General features: G+C 31.1%; 3 protein-coding genes across 3 annotated transcripts; 2 read left to right on the top strand and 1 right to left on the bottom strand.

The window, feature by feature from the left end:
* Positions 1-1449: 1449 nt before the first annotated feature.
* On the bottom strand, positions 1450-3087 carry LOC122585835 (non-specific lipid transfer protein GPI-anchored 1-like). Its single transcript, XM_043757959.1, has 2 exons — positions 2714-3087; positions 1450-1840 (listed from the first exon to the last, which is right to left on the bottom strand). The coding sequence occupies exons 1-2, from the start codon at positions 3069-3071 to the stop codon at positions 1617-1619; spliced, it is 582 nt and encodes a 193-aa protein (XP_043613894.1). The 5' UTR covers positions 3072-3087; the 3' UTR covers positions 1450-1616.
* A 757-nt stretch (positions 3088-3844) lies between these two features.
* Positions 3845-5928, top strand: LOC122592939. The gene is made up of 3 exons (XM_043765275.1): positions 3845-3964; positions 4873-5515; positions 5630-5928. The coding sequence occupies exons 1-3, from the start codon at positions 3845-3847 to the stop codon at positions 5926-5928; spliced, it is 1062 nt and encodes a 353-aa protein (XP_043621210.1).
* A 4833-nt stretch (positions 5929-10761) lies between these two features.
* LOC122585284 (probable methyltransferase At1g27930) lies at positions 10762-13673 on the top strand. The gene is made up of 2 exons (XM_043757406.1): positions 10762-11437; positions 13211-13673. Exons 1-2 carry the CDS (start codon positions 10896-10898, stop codon positions 13527-13529), a joined length of 861 nt encoding a protein of 286 aa, XP_043613341.1. The 5' UTR covers positions 10762-10895; the 3' UTR covers positions 13530-13673.
* Positions 13674-20529: the final 6856 nt, after the last annotated feature.

The raw sequence follows: 20529 nt of genomic DNA on the forward strand, positions 1-20529 counted from the left end.
AATAAATATCTAACATTTTAAATACGCAATATCTAACATTTTAAAATTGCAATAAATTTAACAACGAAACACAAATTAAATATTACTAAAATATAAATATTTTAATGATATTTGCCTAAATTAGTTTTTTTTAACAAATTATCATTAATTTATATACTAATAAATATCTAACATTTTAAATTCGCAATATCTAACATTTTTAAATTGCAATAAATTTAACAACGAAACACAAATTAAATATTACTAAAATATAAATATTTTAATGATATTTGCCTAAATTAGTTTTTTTTTTAAACAAATTATCATTAATTTGTATACTAATAAATATCTAACATTTTAAAGTTGCAATAAATATAACAACGAAACACAAATTAAATAGTACTAAAATATAAATATTCTAATGATATTTCCTAAATTAGTTTTTTTTTTTAAATTATCATTAATTTGTATACTAATAAATATCTAACATTTTAAATATGCAATAAATTTAACAAAAAAACACAAATTAAATACTACTAAAATATAAACTAATAATGATATTTGCCTAAATTAGTTTTTTTTAAAGTTAACAAGGATACCTGATCGGTGTGAAAAACCCTAGCGTCGTAGTCAAAATGAGGGGCCGCCTCTGGTATGTCAAATTCTTCATCAGGTTCTTCTAAGTGAAGCTCAAAACCTTCCGCACCCATTTCGCCCCATATACTTTCAAAATCCATCTGAAATAATGATAAACTATATTAATAATACTAAAGATCTACAATTTATAGTATATTGAAAATCTAATGTATATCTATATATCTATATCTATATATAAATGAAAACAATAATATATATATATATATTGAAAACTGATAATAATAATACTGAAGATTGTGAAACGCCTTGTGAAATAGAAAGAACCGTGTGTATAGAAAGAACAATGATATAGAAAGAACAATGAAAACGATGGTTAAACCGTGTGTATAGAAAGAACAATGAAAACGAAAGAACAATGAAAACGATAGAACAATGAAAACGATTGTAAAACTAAAGGATGCTAATTGTTTCCATATATAGAACCGTGTGTATACTGTTGACTTGATAGTCCACAGTGTACGTTTTCGTACACTGACTTTTTGCAGCGACCCTCGCTGCAAAAAGTGTGGTCATTTTACTAAAAAACTGGTCGGGTCACCAGGCGCCAAAATTTATTGCGTCATCCAAGTAGCCTTAAAGATCAATAGATCATGAATAGCAAACATCAAAATGTTACTGCATATATTGTACTTTTTATTTATTTATTATGGTGATGTGTTTTATCAGTTCCCACTTCCCACCAGTAAAACCAAATAACCAATATCTTTAAAATATTCTAACATGTCTAGCTAACTCGAGAAACATTAATCAAATGAGAAAACTTGATGATCATATGAAACAAAGAAACCTGAATGCCTGATAAGCATCGACATAAACTTGATCTAATTAACCATCAACATAATTTAACAGAGTTACGAAACAGTTTTTATAATTAAGATGGTCTCAACGATGCATAAATAAACATTAAACGAGTTTAAGGAGTAACCACAAACCATTCACAAGGTAATAACATTGTGACACATAACCCATAGTCCTAATATTTAGACCCGAAAAACACTTGTTGAAGACATCGCTAACAGAAATGCTAAAGGAACCAAGATAGATGCTACAAGTCCGGGGGCGTCATAGTTGAGCACGTCTGACGTCAACGAGGGGGTGTTGGTTGGCGTCGAAGGTGGAAGGTCCCCGATTGTTGGAGGGAGGATCGTAGCATTGTTGATGAATATGGCGGCATCGGGAGAACCTGGTGGTAACTTCAACAACTCTAGATGAGCAAAGTAAGTACCAAATTAGTACACATTATATGTATAACTTAACATTTTCGTGATAACTAATAAGTAATACAATAATTTGTAATATTGAAACAGAAACAAGTTAATGTTACATACTAAAGACTTTATTATTAACATATATATGATGTATTGCAATAGCCATAATTAAATACCATTCAAAAGAATATCCTTTTGTATTTAGATACAACTACTTCTATCACTACTACTACTGTACTATACAACTCATAATGCAGCATATTTTCTTTCTTCTTTCAAAATTTATCATGAAAAAGTTCAAATTGTTGAAAAACAGAGTTGGAAAGCTTCAAATGATGATGCAAAATACTACAACATCCAACTAATTTTTAAAAAAACACAAACTTTTCAATTAATGCTCAAGGTTAATAACTTAATATGACAACATATTACATATAGTCATACATATATTTTCTGTATCCATATGTGATATGATATGACTGTATACTCAGAAAAAGAGCTCAAGTAATTAACCAAAAGAAACTACCTTAAACACATTAGTTTTTGTCAAAAAAAAAAAAAAACATTTAACATGTACAAGTGACGAATTTCGGACGGTCATTTTTGTCATTCGAAATTGGGTTCAGATACCAGAGTTTAATTCTTATTTTAAATTTTTTATTTAACTTGATGTAGAATGTTTGTTTTAAATTTGAGTTGGTTTACTAATTTTAAGAAACTTAATTGTAAGTGTACATTTAAAAAAATAGAGTAATAATAAAGAAAAATAATGCAAGTTCAATCGAGACAAATAACTAACAAAATATGCTTAATTTTCTAAATAACTCGAGTAATTAATTAGAGAATATATATAAGAGATGAATACTAACTTGGGCACTCGGTGGTACTTGCATTAACAATCTTACAAGCTGAAGGCAGCAGAAGCAACCTACTTTCTTGAATCTTCATCTTTTGCAACATCGGGTTGGTGCCATTATGAATCTGTTGTATAAGAAAACACAAACAAGCCGGGTTACTATCTTTCATTTCCTTAATGGAATCACAACATTTTTTCTCTGGTGTCGCTTCTTTCCCCGTAGCAAACGAAACACATGTCATCACTTCAGTCAGCTTGGATGCACATTCTTGGGCTAATTTAGGATCCTCAGCTGCCTTAACACCACCACATGCAACCATAAACACCAATGTTATTGTGACCAACATAACGTACCATTTTTTGTTACACATTTTGAAAACAGCTTTTTTTTTGGGGGGGGGGGGGGGGGGGGGGTGTAAGTGGAATGTACTTCTAAGTTGGGTTGTAGATTGTTATGTAATTGTGGTGACAGTAAGTGTGGTCAAAGAGGGTTAAATGAGAGGTTGTTGTTTGGAGTAATTGTGGTGACAGTCGTTTGGTGGATGGTATTTATGCTTTTGTGTGATGTATGTAAATATTTAAGTTTTCATTATGAGTTGTCAATTTATAACTTATTTGTTCACTAATTGAGCTAGCGGCTACGATTTGAGCTTGACAAATATATAGGACGACTTGGTTTTACTGTAAAATATAGTATATTGTGTGTCGATTAGTTAACGAAGTTTTTTTGGACATGGAGTACTAATAATTGCACTTTTTTTAAAATAGTACTTAAGTCTCTTTTAAAAAAATTCTTCGTACTAGTACAAATCAATTACTCGTAGTCTGTTTTCCAATGTTAGCTTTCTATATTTTCCTTAAGGTATATGTAATGGAAATTAAAGACTCGGAGAGTTAGAAGCTACGGAAAGAAAATACATGGAAACTAACAACTGGAGACATACAAAAGAAATGCTTAAATTAAAAAAAGGAGCAATTAAATGTTATGATCGAGGCGCATAAGACTGAACGGAACAAGGCGTTTCACACGCCTTCAATTTCACTTTTTCCTCCTCGGAACGCCCCAGGAACGCCCGGAACAGTGCCCCGAGGGGCGTTCTTGGACAAAAACAAGCAGAGGTGTTAGAAAAGCGACGAGCAAAAAATGGCGTTAATTCTTGTTGGGCCCACTTGGCGTTCAAAGGGGAGCCTTGCTCCTGAAAGCCTAAGCAATGCAAAAAGGATTACCAAACGTCCAAAAGACAGCTTTACACAGAAAATGGAAGCAAGAGGAAGAGGAGCATGAGGATTTGAAGGGCTAGTCTCAACTTTTGAGTGTCGAGGAACGATTAAACATCAACGAGCAGTAGGAGAGTCGTACAAAATTAATCAAGTTATTTATTGTAGTTTCTAGTATATTTTTCTTATCTAATTCGTTTGTTTGATGTCAATAGTTCTTTGCGATATCTTTAGGCGTGAGGTTGATTTAAAAGGCAAATGTATCATAGGTCATCCAAATCCAAATATCATATATACGTGTACAATAACTTTAATCAATTTAATTGACAAATATATTTATCTTGTCTAAGAATAAATCCCCTAGAGCCAATGGGGTTGGTGGCCCATTGGTAAAGTCTTTGACCTCGGAAAGATCCACTTGGGTTCGAGTCTCACATCTCACATTTGTGAGGGTGGATTAATATGATGTTTTTCGATAAACCTGGTTAGAATGTCGTTCAAAATAAATACTCGTAAATAAATAAATCTCCTAGATCTGGCTGGATTTTGACCGTAGCTGCACTGCAGTCAATTTAAAGTATGACTTGGATTGAGTTATTTGGTCAAATTAGATAACGGTCAGTGTTTTTTTTGTCAAATGAATAAATTGATTGACTGGAAGGAATTCTATTTGGTAATTAGCCATATATTGTGCACCACTCTCTATTTGATTAGATTTTCATCCTTTTATGAGATCACTGCTTGATTAGCATTCGTTGGTTGTAGCTTTGAATATTCAATTAAGTGAGGTGTTGAAGAAACTACCACAAGCTGCACAAGTGCACATGTCGGTGTCAAAAGAATAGGAAAATCTCGGCTATAAACCTTTTCATGAAGCTGTAAATTAATTAAGCGGAAATAATATTACGATATCTGGTCCACATTTGGTCCACATATTTATCTTCATATTTGCAGGGTCAAGACATATGGGAAGTGATGCAAGGTAGCGATGTTGTTGCTCCTAGAGACAATGCCGATGGTGCTCTGCGTAAGTGGAAAGTTAAGGATGGGAAGGTTATGTTCATACTCAAGACAACCGTTGAAGAGGATTTGTTGGAGCATATAAAGGATGCAGAAAGTCCAAAAGCTGCGTGGGATAAACTGGCCGAATTGTTGAATAAAAAGAATGATGCTCGTCTTCAATTGTTAGAAAACGAGCTATTGGGCATAAGACAAAATGAGTTGACGATTGCTCAATATTTTCACAAGGTGAAAACCTTGTGTAGGGAGATCGGGGAACTAGATGAAGAAGCGGCCATTGGAGATGCTCATAAGAAACGGATTATTATCCATGGATTGAGGCCGGAATTTAGATCCTTTGTTTCAGCAATCCATGGATGGCCAACACAACTGTCTTTGGGAGAGTTTGAGAATCTGTTAGCCAGCCAAGAGGCCTTAGCCAAGCAAATGGGAACATTGAGTGTTGGTTCGTCTTCAGCCTCAAATTCCTCCAAGAATGAAGCGGAGGCTTTGTATGCAGATAGAAAGAAAGGCAAGGGGCAACAAGGAAACAACTACAAAAATTTTTCTTGTGACCATGAGAAGAATAAGTCTTCAAGTTCGTGAGGAGGCAAAGGAGATGTTGGTGAACAAAAGGAATGGAGAAGTGATAAAAGCCGGTACAAATTAAAGAAAAAAAATCTGTAAAATGCTCGTAATTGTTGTGCAAAAGAGGAGGAAGGGAACGCAGTAGCAATTAATGATGAGGAAAGTTGGGATGCCAAGGCATATGTTGCCCAGGTTGTTGAAGATGTGGCATTTGCCGCCACTACTGAATGTCAAAAGAACAAACTTGATGATTGGATTATGGACTCGGGGTGCTCTAATCACATGACTAGTGATAAGAATCGTCTAAGCAAACCAATCAAATATGGAGGGAGCCGTGTGGTGGTTCTAGTAGATAACGCAAAGTATTCCATACAAATATGGGCGATGTGGCACTTCCAGGAGATAATGGAAAACATGTGCTGACATTAAAAGATGCATACCATGTACCAGAGGTGAAGAAAGTTGAATACCATTCCAGTTTATCGGATTTTACATGGGTCTGGATGCTTTTAACTTCTGCTAGAAAATTAGAGCTATGGTATACAACCTCTAAATATTATCAATGCAGTAAGTTATTGACTAAAATTATGGAAGGTTGAAAGGTTAACTACAGAAAAGACCTAGGTGACAAAGTATACAAAGTAGTGACAAATTCTATGAACAGGATTAACGACTACAATTCTGACCAGACAAATTAAGGATTATATTCTTCAAAGAAGGTGGAGCTGTGGAACTTCCATGAAAGACTACTTTGAAGGAAGGCCGGAGCGTGTTGTTTACTCAAGATTAGGGGTGTAAACGAGACGATACAGTCCGCGAGCTACCCGAATTCGACTCGTAAAATATTCGAAATCGACTCGGTTTTAGTCAAGCCGAGCTCGAGCTCGAGCTACTCGAGTAGACTTTCTAGTCGAGCTCAAGCCTCAATATAGCCTGCTCGAAAAGCTCGTGAGCTTAATCAAGCTTGTACTTATTTACAATATTACCCTTGAATATTATATATTTTTGCATAATTTATATTCTACTGAGCCGAGCTTAATCGAGTCAAGCTTCAATTTGTCGAGCTTATAAGAGTAATTTATTTAAATACTTATTTTTAAATATTAATCGAGCCGAGCCAAGTCGAGCTCGAAAGTATCGATTCGTAAAGCGGGCTCGAGCTAGAAGCTTGAAAATAAAGGCTCGGTCGAGCTCGAGTCGAGTTTCGAGCTTCGAGTTTTACAATCGAGTCGAGCTCAAACTTGGTAGTGTGTCGACTCGACTCGACTCGATTACACCCCTACTCAAGATGTTAGATGTCCAAACTCCAAAAAATGAAAGATTTTAATTTATGATGTATGGTGCTAACTATTTCAGGCACTGATAAAGAATGATTTTTGGTGGCCAGAGACTTCGTTTTAGTTCTTTAACTAACATGCCTTGGTTGCAAGTGTTTTAGGTAGATAAACTTCTTGCTTCCATACGAACTAATAAAATACCGGTACGTACCTCGGGTAACGACGGCTATTAAAATTTATTTCTTGTTTATGTTGTGTAATAAACTACTCGGGTGTTCTTTATATTTTATAAATTTTCAATTTTCAGTTATTTGATTATTTGATGTACCGGATATATGTATCAAAAACCATATAAATTGTCACGTCTAATGTCACGTTGTGAGTTTACAAATGAATTGAATGTTTATTACATAATTGTATACTCGAATAGTTCATTACACGCGATAAACATTCATATACCTATATTTCATGATTTTTTGAGACCCGGAACCTTAAAATTAAACATAACATTACCATCCAAACCATATCATTGTTCAAACATTTTTTTTTAATGACAAATTATGTTACTTTTAAACTAACTAATGCAACCTAGAATTTTCACGAATCTTGAAAATATCCTCTTTCCAAGATTTAAACCGGAACACTATTAAGGGATAAAAATATGATAAAAAGATGCATAATTTTAAGTGCGATCCATCAGATGATGGAAATTAGATATGATTAATTTAGGTCGGTATGTCATGTATATTACGGTATCGTGAACACGTACAATATAAAAATCTACAATAATATATGTAGATTATACACTATACATCATGTGAGTATGTGACTTTTTAGTGTTGGCGGCTTCTATACTTCTACTGTTTAAAATTTGCTATAAACTTTGGTATTATTATTAACAATTATTTTTTATTGATCGAGTATAAGACATGTAATAATAAATTCATAATTCAAATCAATGAAGTACTACGTGGTGTCACGTAGTGGAGCACGAAACCACAACCAAAAAGTTACCTACAATCCTTTGACAAAAAGTTATTTTAATTTCTATTTGAGCTATTTGTCCCATCCTCTGATGATGATCCTCCCATCACGGTCCACGACTCCACGGATCCATCTTGCCCCAGACCATACTACATTAAAAAAATAAAAAAAATGATTAATCAATTTAATTGGTGTGCCTAAAGATATATCTAAAACCTTAAGAACTTGACATATGGATTCCACTAATTCTCTTTCCTAATTTTGCCCCCTGATTTTTCCACATGTCATCATCTTACAATTAGACACATCTTTAGGCATATCAAGTAGGTTGATTTATCATTATCCAAAAAATAAATATATTCGTCCAGTGACGGAATTTGAAATTTTTTTTGAGGGGGCGAAATTCAATGTTGCAAATTAAAAAAAAAAAGATCAATGACAAAAACGCCTTTAAAGCCTATTGAATTATCAATCACAAACTTCAAATCAAAGACCAACATAATAACTTAGTTACTCCGTATCATATTAAATAAATTCAGACTGAATTGTTACAAATTAATATTTAACACTACATATAAAAAATGATATGAAACTAAGCTAATTTAAAGTTATTGGATATATATAGATATATTATAACACTAATTCAATCCAAAGTGAAATCCAAAAAAGTTGATATTTAATAGAGTTTCCGTTTGAGATTGGGTACATGGTAAGTAGAATTTTGTCTTTACATGACTACCTCTACACACATACATAATTATCTTTATTATTTATCGAAATTTACTAGTGTTATTTTTAACATATTCACATTATAATACAAACTTTGGAGGGGCTACCACCCCCTTTGCCCCAATGAAGTTCCGTCGATGTATTCGTCTACATATTTATATGGATTTTCCACCCAATTTTTAAAATAAATTCCCGATTTTCTTTAAAGCATTTTTAATAAAACTATTGTTAAAACTTAAAAGAAAATGAAATATATAGATAGAGAAGAAAATGATAGAAAAAGATGAATGAGTTACATAAATAAAACTGTAAAAGAAAGAAAAAATGGGGATAGTTAAACTTATTAACTTTGAGTGAAGTTAAAATGTGAGTCTATTTCTTATTTTTTTTTATCATTTTATTTTATTTGTTTTATTTTGATTGGGATATATTGGAGAATATCATGAAATATTGCGAAATATTATTATATTAAATTTGAAAAGTGAAAACTAAGAGTAAAAAGACTATTGTGATTTTAAATATTGATATAACTCACTAATAAGGAGTTAGCCTAATGGTAAGGCAATCACTTGATGACCTTAAGTTCTTAGGTTCGATTCTCGCTTGGCACAAAAATAATTCCTTTAAAGACCCGTTACCAATGAAGCCTAGACCTACATGTGAAGTTTAAATAAACAGGTTCGATCCTTCGGGGTGCCCAGATCATGTAGGGATTAGGATGGAGGTATTGTATCGGCATCATATGACTCATACGGGATGAGTCGATTGGTATCCAATTGTAATACCGGGGCTAGGGTTCCCTCCATTACTTTTTTTTAATATTGATATAACTCTACTTGATCGTATGAGTATGATCGTGTTTCCTGGTAAAGATTTGGTGCAGAAACCACCTCTTGATACTTCATTGCTCATAAGAATCTTAGTCCGGTGGCTGGTGAGTTGTGGATAATTGTGTATATCGATGGTTCTTGCTTTTGTTTTAATATTGTATCATAAGTGCCGATGGGGTTGGTGGCCCATTACTAAGGTGTTTGACCTTGAGAGGATCCACCTGGGTTTGAGTCTCACTTCTCACATTTGTGGGGGTAGATTAATAGGGATTATTCAAGAATCTTAGGTTTCATCCCAAACATGCATGTAATTTAGGAGTAGAAGTAGATTAGAATGTCGTTCTAAAAATAAAATAAAATATTGTAATATAAGTAGAGGTGACATAAGAAGAGTTGTCGTAAGGGGTTGAAATTGGTATGCGTAAATTGTTTTCACATGTTAGAAACATTTCAGGTCAAGTCGACCTATAAACACTTTTTTTTATATATATACTTTTCATTTGTTGATATATATTTTATGTGCTATTTATGATAACAAAAGCATTGTTAGTTTCGTTTGAGATGAAATCCATCCGAAATGATATTTCATAAGCAATGAGTCTAATTAGTGCTATATTTTAGTGCCATTTAAAAATGGACATTTCTAATCGCGCAATATGTTCTTCCACTACTTAATGTTCATTACTCTAAAGATTTTTGAAGTTTAATTATAAAAATCACTACATAATGCATCCGTATTGATTCAATTAGAATGTCTTAACTATTTATTTACGATTGATTAGTTAGAAACAATAGACCGGTGCAACGCATATTTTCATTTAGTTGTGAAATATTATTATAGTAAACTTGAAAGTGAAAAGTCAAAAGGAAAAAAAGAACAAAAGTAAAAATGATATGAGAAAAGAAATAGACGCAAAAAGTGATTGATTAATAATTTAACATAAAATATTTTTCGCATTATCAAATTATAGCATCATTTATATTTTCATATTACTTATCTTGTAAACCCTCAATTTCTTCCAATACTATATATAACTCGGAAAATGATCAATCCTCATAAAGATTAATATAAAAGTCCTCTTAAAACTTTTAAAAGATGATATGTGTTATCCACTAATTCTCTTTTTTAATATTGCTTTCTGATTTTTTCACATATCATCAACCAATATTTAAGAGGATTTTTAGGCTATTTTATTGGGAGAATTAATGATTTCCCGTATAACTCAGTTTAATGGAACTCAATATCAAAATTTTAGAATATCAAATTAAATATATTTATCATTTTTTTTGTTTATATCACCCAAAATATTACAATTCATGTGAATTTGACCAATAACGTAACGCCGTTAACATACAGTCTTCACGCGTTACAACCAGTCCCACACAGTCACACATATAAATGTGTATATTTGTACTGTCACTAAACCCAAATCCTAGATCTTCCTTCCTTCCTTCCTTCCTTCATTCATTCCCCTTTCCCATTGGTTTGAAAAAACAAACACATTTACACACACATATTCATTCACGCCCAAAAAGAAAAAAAAAACAAACACAAAACCAAAACCAAAAAATGAAAAACAATATCTCACCACTACTCCCTGAACGGCGAGTATTTATCGCGGTATCATCCATCGCGTTACTAGCAGCCGCGTGTTTACTGATATTCACTTTTATCGGACCAGACAACACACGTTTCTTTTGCAACCAACAACAATCTATAAACTCAGACACATTACATTCAATGACGTCATCTGCTCAACTCAAAGCCATTCTTCATTACGCAACGTCACGAATCGTCCCCCAACAATCTTTCTCCGAAATATCGGTGTCTTTTGATGTGCTTAAAAAGATATCACCGTGTAATTTTTTGGTTTTTGGTCTTGGACACGATTCTATGATGTGGGCTTCTTTTAATAGTGGTGGGAAAACGTTGTTTTTAGAAGAAGATCCGACTTGGGTTCAGACTGTGTTAAAAGATGCTCCGGATCTTAATGCTGACGTGGTCAAGTATCGGACTAAGTTATCTGAAGCTGATGAACTCATGAGGACTTACCGATCCGAACCCGAATGTGCTCCGAAAAAGTCTTATATCAAAGGCAACATCAAGTGCAGGTACTTTTTTTATTTTTTATTTCTTTCTAAATATAAATATCATCTATTTCCTTTGTTATTTTTATTGTATAGATAATAATATAGATATAGATGAAAAAATATGGACGTATATGTAGATATTTTAGTTCTATGTACATTGATTATTAGAAAGCTGAAGATTAAAGTAAGAATAATAATAAGAGGTAGAATATATTTGTCAAAGATATAAATCACATCACATCACAACTATTCTTATCTTTTATTTTTCGGTAGTGATAAGACTACTTAATTGTATCGAATTTTTTTCATCTCTCTAAATGTCAAGTGTCAACATTGGGTTTGTGGTTGTATGAATCAGATTACATTAGATATTTTGAAGTTTATGTGTCAGATAACTAGTTATCGTTATGATATTTTATACAGAGCAACTATCTAATTTACCGACATTACATTTTTACCTTCAACTAGTACTATCCAGTACCGTTATAAATACTTAGATTATTATTAATTTGTTTATCTCAAATAAAAGTCTCTTTTTAAGTTGACACTAACCAAAACACCAAACTATGTTTAAATCACATAATTGGTATCTCACTAACAAAAACCAGTATGGAAGTAAATGATGGTCAGTCTAGCTAGTCGGTGATAGCTAGTCACTCCTGGTTTTATCCAAAGTCTTGAGTTTGATCCTCAGGGATTTTTTCTTTCAAACTACTTAAAATGACTTATGGTCAACATCTTGTTATTTAGGGTACGTACAATGCTTCTTCATTATACGGTTAGATTTCTCAGTTGTCGTGTTTTGATTGAATTTTGAAAAAAAGATATGAAAGCCACTCTAACTAGAATCCACATAACACTTGACTAATTTTAGATCGGGTCAGATACAACATCGCCGAAACATTTTTACATTTAGAATACCTTTGACTAGAAAAAATGAATGATATCAATCTATTATCATCATCATAATTGTATTTTACTAGTACACAGTACATCTTATAACACCTTAAATGCAATTTATATATATTTTTAATGCATTTATTAGAGAAAAGGATTTTGTTAAAGCCAACTTCTAGGCTATCAACAAGAAGTAATTTTCTGCATTAATATATGTACTATAAAATAAGGGAAATGCTATACAGCCCTAAAGGCTGTATTTAACATGCATAAAAAAATTTGTACCTTTCATATTAAAAGTCCGCACCCTGATTTTCATGGTAAATATACAAACAATTTATGCACCAGGGCTGTATTTAGCAAACCCCATGAAATAAAAATTGAAATTACCCGTGTTTCTATCTATTTCATGATTTCATCTTTTAGTGCACATGTTTAGACACCATTATTTTATGTGCAAAAACTATAGTCGCTAACTTTAACATAATTAACTAGCTAAACAATGTTACTTTACTTTAATGATGATTTGTGAAGTTCTGTTAGATGTATCGAGTGATCGACTTTTACCTATTACCTTAATTAATTTGTTGCTTCCAGAGTATCCCAACATAGAAATGTTCCCGAAGATAGAAATCAAAAAGTCAAAGAACATTTTCATATAGAATATGTATTTATTTTAGTTCGTTTTGAGTGTTACAATACTTTCTTCCAGTTATATACTAAGTTTTGTACGTGTTGTTTACTGACTAGAATATGATTAAAAAAAAAAAAAGTAGCTAAATCCGATGAGGGAAAAAACCTTAAAATGCTAAATTAGGCTATTCTGGGACAATGTAAAGTATACAACAATTAATAATGAGTCATATTCTGAATACAACATTCGATTCATTTTTACAGATTAGCAATCACCACTTTCCCCGATGAGGTGTACGAAAAGGAATGGGATATGATAATGATCGATGCACCAAGGGGTTACTTTGCGGAGGCACCAGGGAGGATGGCGGCTATATACTCGGCCACAGTGATGGCAAGGAACAGAAAAAAGTCCGGTGTGACACATGTGTTTTTGCACGATGTGAACCGGAAAGTGGAGAAAGCTTATGCTAATGAGTTTTTGTGCAAAAAGTATTTGAAGCATGCTGTTGGAAGGTTGTGGCATTTTGAGATACCACCAGCAAGTAATGCCACCGTGAACGATAGTGGGTGGTTTTGTTAGGCTGATTTATTATGGAGCCGATGTATTGTTGTTGGCCCTTTTTTGGTCTTAAATTGTTATTATTGTTTACAAATTATTACTTTTTTACCCTTGGTTTGAAAAATGAGATCACTTTATAATCGATATACATTATTACATGTTAAACTGCTATATAAAGTAAAAGTACCATATAAACTGAAGTATGTATAGAGAATATGAGGAAATGGAAAAAGATGATATATGCCTGTCTTTTACTTTTACTTTAACATGGAGTAAAAACAGGCATTTGTATGCTTTTTTTTAAGTAGTTTTAATCGGGCATACAAAAAACAATAATAATAATTAATAAAGTAAAAGGTTTGACTTTTCATCGCCAAAATTCGAATAAGATGGTCATTCTTGAGTTGACGTTGTTCTTATCAAGTACGAGTACTTGTTAAACTATCCAACATCAAGTTGTGTTTTCCTTTTTCTAATTGTCACACTCAATGTTTTTATCATAAGAAATGGATGGATCCCGTTAGTCCAAAGCCGCCGTGGCACCGTGTGTGACTAAAATTCATGCGATGTTGTAAAATCTTTTCGGTGCATTACCGAAACCTGGTTTATTAAAATTCCCATTGTTAAAAATAAACTTTAGTTCATGAGACGGGGATAGGCTTTGCTATTGGGTCATAGGTCAAATTGAAGTTAAAACTTTCAATTAGTGATGATGATGATGAGATCATAACAGTGATTTTTAATTTGAAAGTCAAATTGTTTTAGGTTTTAAATATAAAAAATCAGCACAATTTATTTATATATAGAGGAATGAAAATATGTTGTTGTTAGCGGTGGCGAATCTAGGAACCCGTTATTGGGTATGCACTTTTAGATTAAAAAAAAATTCTTTGGGTAAAAAGGATAAAAGCTTACGGTTCGAGTTTGTCATATGAGTTTTCCGTCGATTCTTAACCACATTAAGTATGTAATATTTTAAAGCAAAATCAACTAGGTAGCAAAAACATACATATGTTACCATGATGTCGAAGTTACAAATCCGAGTTTCTCTTTTTTCTTTTTTATTCTAGATTTGATAATGTTGCAGGGTATTCACCACTAAATTACTGGATATCCACTCTTTAGAAACTCTACAACTAAAACCCAAAAAATAAGAAAATTCACATTGCAAAAAGGATGCACATGGTATGCAATTGCATACCCGTTCTTGTTAATAGGTCCCCCTGACTGTTAGATACTTAAGCTTGGATATATAACATCTTATATCAAGATATTTCAATACATAAAAAATATGAGAGACTAATCATTATCATTTATATAATAAAATATTAAAATTTTAATATGTAAAAAGTTCTATGACTAAAATGAAGTATATAACAGTTTTATATATATATATATATATATTGCTTCAAGAATATGCAAAATCAATATAGATTTTTCTTTTGGTATTATCTTAAAAAAAATGCAAGTTTATAAAAGTGATAAGTGACAAGTGACAATAGTAGTCCAAAATGGCAAATCTTAAAGAAATTCTAAACCCCATACATATCAATATGGCTTTTGGTTTGATATACAGTCAGGCTTGAAATGGGTTTTCGTAAAGATATGGTTTCTTAACATTTTAAAATTATTATGTGGGTTAGAAGAAAGGGTCCACGTAATTAATTAAGATTATACAATTATTTGTGGTTTTTCAAAGTTTTGATTTCCTCATTCACAACTTGAAAACACTTGGCCAAACAACTAGCAAGGACGAGGATAGCAATAAATTGACCATTAATTTTTTTGTTTTTTCTCTCATCGACTTAAAAAATCTATGCAATCATAAAATATTTAAATCTATATATATTATATATTATGTTAATTTTAGAGAAAATGTCACAAATAGTCCATGTGGTTGTCGGTATTCGCAATTTGCCCTTTGTGTTTTTTTTTTCCGCTGCAAACAGTCCCTTGGATTTTCATTTTCATTACTAGCAGTCCATGACATTAACTTATGTTAGTTTTGGACCGTTAATGAGGGTATAATCGTTCATTTACATAAAAATACCTTTTTTCTCTTCCTTATTCCTCCTCTATCCGACCACCACCAACACCACCACAAAAATCCGGCCACTTCTAAGAACGCTAACTCATATCTCTCATTATCTGTATCAAATCTAAATCCATATTTATATCTACGAGCATAGTACCCACGCGTTGCGGCGGAATTTTATAACTAATTTTGTAGATGAACACATAGTTTACATAATGTGTCAAAAATATAGATTATGAGATTCTGTCGATTGTTTTAAAACCATATAGAAAGATCAATGTTAATTAAACTATAATCAAATATCATTTTATTTTTGTGGATTTAATTTATTTGTAAGCGTAATTTTGGTAGTTAGGAATAGGATAAACAAAATATAAAGTAAATGTGAAGGGTAGTATGAGAATGGAAAAGATGTTTAATCTTAATTTCAATATCCTTTATAAGGGTTTATAGATATATAAAAAATAACCCAAAATTTAACAACTGTTTTCAAAATTTATATCTATAATTTATATTTATACCTCAACATCACCACAACCATGGCAGTAACAAATTGACAGTTAAATTGATTTGATATTATCTAAAACAACACACATTTATACAAATTACATATATACAACACACACAATACATACATAGATGTAGGAAAATATGTTACTAAAAGTCCCAAAATCAAACCGTAGGTTGCGAATCTTGGAAATTCGGTAGCTTCCCAACCGGATCCCCCCGTTCACTAAACTCCAATATGTTTCGGGTTCACTAAATTCAGTAGCGGTGGTGGCGGAACAGCAGCAAAAGCAACGGCAGAACAGCAACATCAGCAACGGTTAATGGTATTGGTCACAACTCTGAGCCACTGTAACCTATGCCATCTTCGTCACTCTCTATTGTCACCTCGCGACCGTCATGATCAATTGCTCTTGTTTCAGATTTATGTATTCTTTGTAGATACAAGAGGTATGTTTGTTCTTTTTGGATCTATAGTTTGAAGTTGTTGATAAAGATTTACATATGATGATGATGATAGGGGGAGTTTGTATCGATTGATCATTGATGTGTAACTTTTAAGTTTATCATTAAAATTAATTTGGATCTTGTGAGGTTTCATTTTGTAGATTTTTTAATGTGAAAGTGTGAATATATGTACATGTCTGTAGATATGTGGTTGATGGGGTGAAAAATTAAGATGTTATAAATTTTGGTTGATTAATAACCGAAACAATTTCGATATGCATATACGTATAAAGAATATATAGATATATACATATGCCTGGTGGTTGTTCATGTTTAATGAAGAAGATGAATGATGGTCGATGGATATTGATATTGATAGAGGTTGGGGAAGAATTAGTCAAAAGACTAAAATACCCTCATGTGCAATGCACATGTAGGGTTTAACGGTCCAAAACTAACAGAAGTTAGTGTTAGAGACTGCTGGTAATGAAAATGAAAACCCAAAGGACTGTTTGCAATGAAAAAAGCACATGGGGCAAAATGCGAATATCGACAACCACATGAACCATTTGTGACATTTTCTCTTAATTTTAATTTAAATGAAACCAATCTTACTTCTATCAACAAATACATCCCTTTTTCAAATAGGTGAATACTAGACAGATGCCTGATGCAGCAACGATGGTGTGGCGAAAGCGGTGGCGGTGGCGGTGGCATGGTAGTAAATGTAAATTAATTGATGTAAGAGGGGTTGATATAGTTATTTAAAGTGATGCAGGAGACTCGTGACTTGATCCAACCCAAAATGCGGTTAATATAAATCTTTTATTTTAATAAGTTATCTTTTATTTTTATAAGTTATTGTTTACTTTTGTTAGATAAGTATGAATTGATTTGTTTCCTATTTTAAAGATGTTAGAATTAGTATAAATAAGAATTCTCGTTATTGTACAATGGAGTTGATTATTATTGAGTTTTATAAGAATATTGACATTTTATCAATGGTTTTCGGTATTTAATTGATCGTTTGTTCTTGAGCAATTTGATTGCGCTTCTTCCTGCATCATAAAGATTGGGTGATCAATGTTGTAAAGGGGTAATATAATAATTTCAAAGTCTTAATTACTTAAAGGGAGATGGTAGTTTACTTCATAGGGTATTATAGATATGTAGATTTAGAAGTATAGATACATCAAAGGTTAAAATATCATTTACAACCTATCAACTTTATTTTTAGTTTAACTTTTAAGAAATAAGATGCAAATAACCATAAATTACTTGAAGGTAAAATACCTCTAATTAGTGTTAGCAGTGTATAAACACGCTATATGGAGTAAACACTAATAATAAATAAAGGTCTATCTATATCTTACCTCTCCATACCTCGGTTCATGCCAGGATTGAGTACTGTTGCTGTTATTGCTGTACTAATAACAAATAAATGTATAAATGAGTTATTATTAAGTAAAGAGCCAAAAGCTAATATAGTCTAGATCAATTGGCAATCGCTTGAGATTAGTGTGGATGCATGAATGTTTTTACCCATCAAACCAAAATTCAAAACCTGACTCAAGTGAAAGTATTCAGAACATTATTGAGATTTGAGACAATGAAAATATCAAACGTTGATTGTTGAATGTGGTGTCTGGTTATTGATGTATCAAGGCCCATTTGATATCAGCATATGGATATCCATCCAGAATTGTGTTAATGAAAGAAGCCCATAGATATCATAAGTCCTAATGGAGTAACCGACTAACGGTTGTATTCAATATTTACTCCATAATATCGGTCCATATCTCTTTTGCACTCTGTTCCTGAGTTTTTAGTTGGAAAGAAAAGAAGAGATTGCGAGTATTTTAAAATTTGTTATGTTTTTGAGTTTTATTTAAGAGAAGAAGAGAAAAGAAAGGAAAATTTGGAAAGAAAATCTAATACACTTTGTTCAAAATTCTTTTATTTTATTTTTGGGATGATTTGGAATAAAGGAAAGTCTACCTCTTCTCTTATATTCATTTCTCTTCTCCTCTTTCACCTTCCTTCAAAAATAATCTCGAGAAGAGAGGGTTGATATTGATTGTGTTAGTCCTGAAAATCACTAAAATATTGTATCAGTCCCAAACTCATATAAGACGGTATTGATATGAGCCGCGATAAATACCGGTTCTAATCCTGAATAAAAATTGGTACCATTTTTTGATACCGAGACCCTTAAGGAGTAAGATTAGATATATATATTTTTTAATCATCTATTAACCACTTTAATTGTATTTTTTTTTTCAATTATAAATCATTTAAATGAATATTCAGTTAAATAAAACAAATAATTAAATTAACTAAAATAAAAATTTAACCTATACTAATATAAATCAACATAATAATAAAACATAAAATTAGATAAATAACATATCGAGTTTATAGCATATCTATATAAATATTAAAACAATAGGAATCCTAGCTTTTTAAAATCCTCTTTAATTTAAAACTATTTTTAAAATTTGCCACATAAGATTTTATCATATGTGTTATCTCTATAATTTTTCACAATATTTATTTATTTATGCAATAAAAAATATTAAATATATATTGATATGTAAAAAATAAAATTATGAAATTAATAAAATTGATTTTGTTTCTTAAAAACCAACATTAGTTTCATATATAGATTACATAATTGTGTCGACACATCACACCATTGTCATATTTTTTTTTTAAAAGTTGGTTTTTGATTTCATCTTCAAATTCTTTTCGACTTTTAATATGAAAAGTAATTGGGTTGTTAAATTTTATGTGCTTTATACATCATTATATTTTTCAAAAAATTTATATGCTTTAACGTATTATTATATATTAGTTTATGTTCATTTTCATTCGCACATCGTACGGGTAAAAAATCTAGTAATATATATATATAAGTATTATCTAAAACGATTATCATGAGCATGGATTGTCGCACAATATTTTATTCGCGTTTTGTTGCTACATACTTTATCAATCTGATTAGCAAATGAAAATGTAATCAACTTTATGGTTTATTTTTGTGTATTATCTGATTTTAAAAATCCCAATTATTAGACTCTGAATTTTTCATGATTAATGTACCCAACTTACATATTAAACATTATTATTTGTTTTTGCTATTGTAAATATTTCATTTAAACCATATTATTGTATGTAACCAAATTTGTCAATCTTTATTATAGTATCCAACTTTATTTTTTTCTTTTAATGTGAGTATAACATTATTTTTTGTAATATAAAAGACAGGGTATACAAGTACCAATCATGACGATTTTCTTTTTTAATTAAGTGTTAAATGTATTAGATAACTAAATGTTTAAATATTATTAAGTAAAAAAATATAATTAATGGTTATTTTTATTTATTAAAAAAGTTTAAAATTTTAATTAAATGTATTAATTTCTTAATTATTATTAATTTATTAAGAAACTTTAAGAGTGAGAAAACAACTTAAATCCGATAGAAAATTTGAAGATAAAAATATAAGAAGAGGGAGAGAATATGAGACTGTTAGGTAGAAACCTATCACATCCTAATTTTTAATGCATAAAATACATGGGGTCAATCATTTACGAGTATTTAAATTATTAGAAAATTATTATATAAGATTTTTTCACCCAAATTATATGCCTAAAAGTCCATATTCCTTTTTCCCATCTACTAATAAACTAAAAAAGGATTATAAAATTCTTTATGCGACACATAATGCTTTGTTTGATCGACACGTGTATTTTTAATTCATTAATTAATTATTTTTTTAGTTGTTTTAAATAAAAAATCCATATTTGATATATATTATGTTTCCTTTGTATTTATAAGTTTTGACCATTCCTTATATGTATTTAGGTCCAACAAGTATTTCAATAATAATACTAATATTTATTATCTTAATCTTAATCTTAATCTTATCTTATCTTATCTTAATCTTAATATATACTACGAGTATAAGACAGTTGAACTAATAAATTATTAACCAATCAAATCGTTCAATTTTATTAAATTGACTTTCGA

This window comes from Erigeron canadensis, chromosome 1, assembly GCF_010389155.1.
Source record: "Erigeron canadensis isolate Cc75 chromosome 1, C_canadensis_v1, whole genome shotgun sequence".
NCBI classification, from domain to species: domain Eukaryota; kingdom Viridiplantae; phylum Streptophyta; class Magnoliopsida; order Asterales; family Asteraceae; genus Erigeron; species Erigeron canadensis.